This window comes from Mandrillus leucophaeus, unplaced genomic scaffold (assembly GCF_000951045.1).
Source record: "Mandrillus leucophaeus isolate KB7577 unplaced genomic scaffold, Mleu.le_1.0 Scaffold641, whole genome shotgun sequence".
Lineage (NCBI taxonomy): Eukaryota > Metazoa > Chordata > Mammalia > Primates > Cercopithecidae > Mandrillus > Mandrillus leucophaeus.
The window spans coordinates 870,205-874,340 of NW_012106931.1; the positions used below are offsets into that span (position 1 = coordinate 870,205).

At 40.6% G+C, this 4,136-nt stretch overlaps 1 protein-coding gene across 7 annotated transcripts in view; it reads left to right on the forward strand.

Moving 5' to 3' along the window:
- The window catches only part of SLC39A9 (solute carrier family 39, member 9), an 87,239-nt gene that overhangs the window by 26,973 nt on the left and 56,130 nt on the right, over positions 1-4,136 (forward strand). For all 7 annotated transcript variants that reach the window (XM_012000894.1, XM_012000889.1, XM_012000890.1 and 4 more), the window contains exon 2: positions 2,676-2,784. Coding sequence is in view for 5 of the 7 variants with exons in the window: in XM_012000889.1 (XP_011856279.1) it covers positions 2,676-2,784 (109 nt within the window). In the remaining 2 variants the exon portion in view is untranslated. The remainder of the gene's footprint in view (positions 1-2,675; positions 2,785-4,136) is intronic.

Genomic DNA, 4,136 nt, shown 5'->3' on the forward strand with positions numbered 1-4,136 from the left:
GTGGGAGGTATCTCCCAGTTAGGCTACACAGGGGTCAGGGAACCACTTGTGGAGGGAGTCTGAGGAGGCGGTCTGTCCGTTCTCAGAGCTCAAATACCATGCTGGGAGAACCACTGCTCTCTTCAGAGCTGTCAGACAGGAACACTTAAGTCTGCCAAAGTTTCTGCTGCCTTTTGTTCAGCTATGCCCTGCCCCCAGAGGTGGAGTCTACAGAAGCAGGTAGGCCTCGCTGAGCTGTGGTGGGCTCCACCCAGTTCGAACTTCCTGGCCTCTTTGTTTACCTACTCCAGCCTCAGCAATGGCAGACGCCCCTCCCCCAGCCAGGTTGCCTCCTCAAAGTTCCATCTTGGGCTGCTGTGCTAGCAGTGAACAAGGCTCCATGGGCATGGGACTCGCTAAGCCAGGCGTGGGATGTAATCTCCTGGTGTGCTGTTTGTTAAGACCATTGGAAAAGCACAGTATTTGGGTGGCAGTCTCCTGATTTTCCAGGTGCAGTCTGTCACGGCTTCCCTTGGCTAGAAAAGGGAAATCTCCTGACCCCTTGTGCTTCCCAGGTGAGGTGATGCCCCACCCTGCTTCGGCTCACCCTCCATGGGTTGCACCCACTGTCCAACCAGTCCCAATGAGGTGAACCTGGTATCTCAGCTGGAAATGCAGAAATCTCCTGTCTTCTGTGTCGATTATGCTGCAAGCTGCAGACCAGAGCTGTTCCTATTTGGCCATCTTGGAACAGACCACTTGCTTGCTAACTAAGCTCTTAAACAAATAGATAAAGTACATGATGTACCATTAAATTATTGAAACTTTTTCCTAAGCAACATATATAATTATTCCCTTGTGGTTTTGTTTTGAAAAATGGGGTCTCTTTATGTTGTCCAGGCTTGAGTATAATTCAGCAAGATCATAGCTCACTACAGCCTCAGCCTCCCCATATCTGGGACAACAAGTGTGTACTACTATGTCTGGCTTCTTGTAGTTTTTTATTATTTTTTATTTTTTTAAAGACAGCTCTTATTATGTTGCCCAGCCTGGAGTGCAGTGATTATAGCAGATGTGGTTATAGCATACTATAGCCTTGAACTCCTGGATTTAAATGATCCTCTGCTTCCACCACCCGAGCAGCTGAGTCTACAGGTGCACACCACCGTGCCTGGCTCTCTTTGCAGGTGTTTTTGTTTTGTTTTGTTTTGTTTTGTTTTGAGATGGAGTCTTGCTCTGTCACCCAAGCTGGAGTGCAGTGGCACAATCTCTGCTTACTGCGACCTTCACCTCCTGGGTTCAAGTGATTCTCCGTTCTCAGACTCCCAAGTAGCTGGGATTACAGGCACATACCACCATGCCTGGCTAATTTTTGTATTTTTGTAGAGACGGGGTTTCACCATGTTGGCCAGGCTGGTCTTGAACTCCTGACCTCAGGTGATCCACCCACCTAGTTGTAGTTTTTAAGATCATTTTTCATACTTCTAAGATCCCAGGAAGTCCTATTAGGGTATACTGCTGCTTCAAGAAACTTTGAAACCTAATCTTTTTGTATGACAAGATGGAGTCTCTCAAACTTGGGTAAAAAGACAACATTTGGGATTAAGTTGGATTAAAACCACAGAAGAATTTTAGCATTGATATCTAAATACATTTTTTTCATCGTATGAGTAATACATGTTTATTGTAGATAAATTGTTTTATAAGTTATGTATTTATATATTGCAAATTATAAATTTTAAGTAAAAAATTGTTAATGTTTAATGTAATTTGTTCTACTTACATATATATTTTTTATAAATATGAGATTATCAATACATACTGATTGCCATCAGCTTTTTCCTCATAGCAGCATATCATGACTTCCTATGTCTATTAACATATTTATTTCTTAATTTTTAATGGCTGAGTGGTGTGAAATTGATGAAATTTATAGTTTATTTAGCCAGTCTCCTTTATTGGACATTTATTTTCAGGTTTGCATTAGTAATAAGCACAGTGGTCATCTTTACACAATTCTTTCTTAGGGTGAATTTCTAGAAGTAAAATTTCTGGATCAAAGAGTTCACATTTTTGAGACTTTAAATCTAAATGCCAAATTGTGGTCTCCAAAAGTTGTAGCAATTCACATTCCTTCCAGTATTAAAGTGTATTCATTCTCCCTATCATGGATAGTAGACATTTTCCCAAATCATTGTTAACCTGGTCATTTAAAAAATTTCATCTCAGTCGGGCACAATGGCTCACGCTTGTAATCCCAGCACTCTGGGAGACCAAAGCAGGCGGATCACCTGAGGTCAGGAGTTGGAGACCAGCCTGGCCAACATGGTGAAACCCCGTCTTTACTGAAAATACAAAAATTAGCTGGATGTGGTGGTGCACGCCTGTAATCCCAGCTGCTCGGGAGGCTGAGGCAGGATAATTGCTGGAACCTGGGAGACAAAGGCTGCAGTGAGCTGAGACCACGCCACTGTGCTCAAGCCTGGGCAACAGAGCAAGACTCTGTCTCAAAAAAAAAAAAAATTCATCTCTTTGTTTTAATTGGCGTTACTCATGAAATTGATCATTTTTTAGCTTCACCGTCTATTGTAGATGTTGGTCTCACAAATGAGCAGCTCACAGTCTTGATTACAGATACTTCAGAAACTTTTCCCCATTCATTAATCAAAGTTCGCAATGATTTGTTTTCTCCCCAGGAACGACTGAAGCTGGTGACTGTTCTGGGTGCTGGCCTTCTCTGTGGAACTGCTCTGGCGGTCATTGTGCCTGAAGGAGTACATGCCCTTTATGAAGATATTCTTGAGGGTGAGAAAGAGAAGAACCTTATTTGAGATATGTTATTGACTTGGAGGGTTAGCAGGATGAAGCTTAGTGCTGTTTTCTCAGCACAGTTCATGTTTACCATAGAGTTCTACCTTGAGAAGAATTGTTGAGAGATATCTTGATATCTTTGATATTGAACACATCCTTAGCAGTTTGTGAACTGAATGCCCCAAATCATGAATACCACTTGATGTTTATTTGCCACAGTGCATGAATATGAGCCATGTTAAGTTATGACAGTTCTTTTTTAATGCTTACTCAAACACTTCCCAAATGCCACATGATAGTGGCTGCATTTTTGCTAATTTAAAAATATATAGATATAAATATTTAAATTTAAGGACCCTTTACAGTAAACTTTATAGATAATTGGTGAGGACCCATGCAGTAACGGATAACTGAAAAATTAAAGAGGCCTTTCCTGACCTTAATAGCAACAAGCAGAGGGAACAGTAGAGCTGTGTGAGAGTAAATGCTTGGTGGTCAGCTTGGTTCACTCACCAGCAAAGTAATTTGATCCTTCACACAGCTGAAAAGCATACTTGATTCACATTTGTGACTTAGCAAAATCTGATTACTACATGTCATGAAACTTCACAGTTTCCTGTGAAGGATTGACACCACAGCTGTTAAATCCGTGAACTGAATCCTCAAGCGCCAAGTCTACTGGATGTTAAGAATAGTATAAAGAGGTAGGCACTTCCAAATTTCTTACTAGATACAATATAATAAATACTTTTTCACATCTTGGTAGAGGAAAAGAACTGTGTCCTTCATCCAGAATGATGATGCTTTTAGGCCGGGGTTTGATAGACAAAGAGTTTTGGCAGATATAAATGAGGATTGCAGAAGTGTTGCAAGATAGGACAGGGCTGAGGAGTGGTCAGCTGTATTGGGGAACAATAATAAATCAGTGGTCTCTACCTTACAGCAGTGGTCTCTGCTTTTTTATGGTCACACATCCTACAGGGGGAGTGGGGAATGATTTACATGCACTGTTGCACTGATTTAATGTGTACATTATAAAATACACTCCTAAAATAGGAACGTTTTTGAGGCCTGAGATTTAAAGTAAATATACATAGAAGAACAATATTTTCTTTCATATTCTAGTGGGTCATCTTGAATTTTTCTGGGATATGATTCCACTATAGAAATCACTATCCTAGTATTTGTCCTTTTATGAATGGAACTTTGTTTTCTAAAGTTGTCTGATAATGAAAATTCCTTGAGGAAGAGGTACATTTTAAAAGTATAATTTCCTGACTTCCAGCCTAGGTTCCTTAATCTCCTGGAAGGATCCTGGGAATATCTTTTTTTTTTTTTTTTTTTTT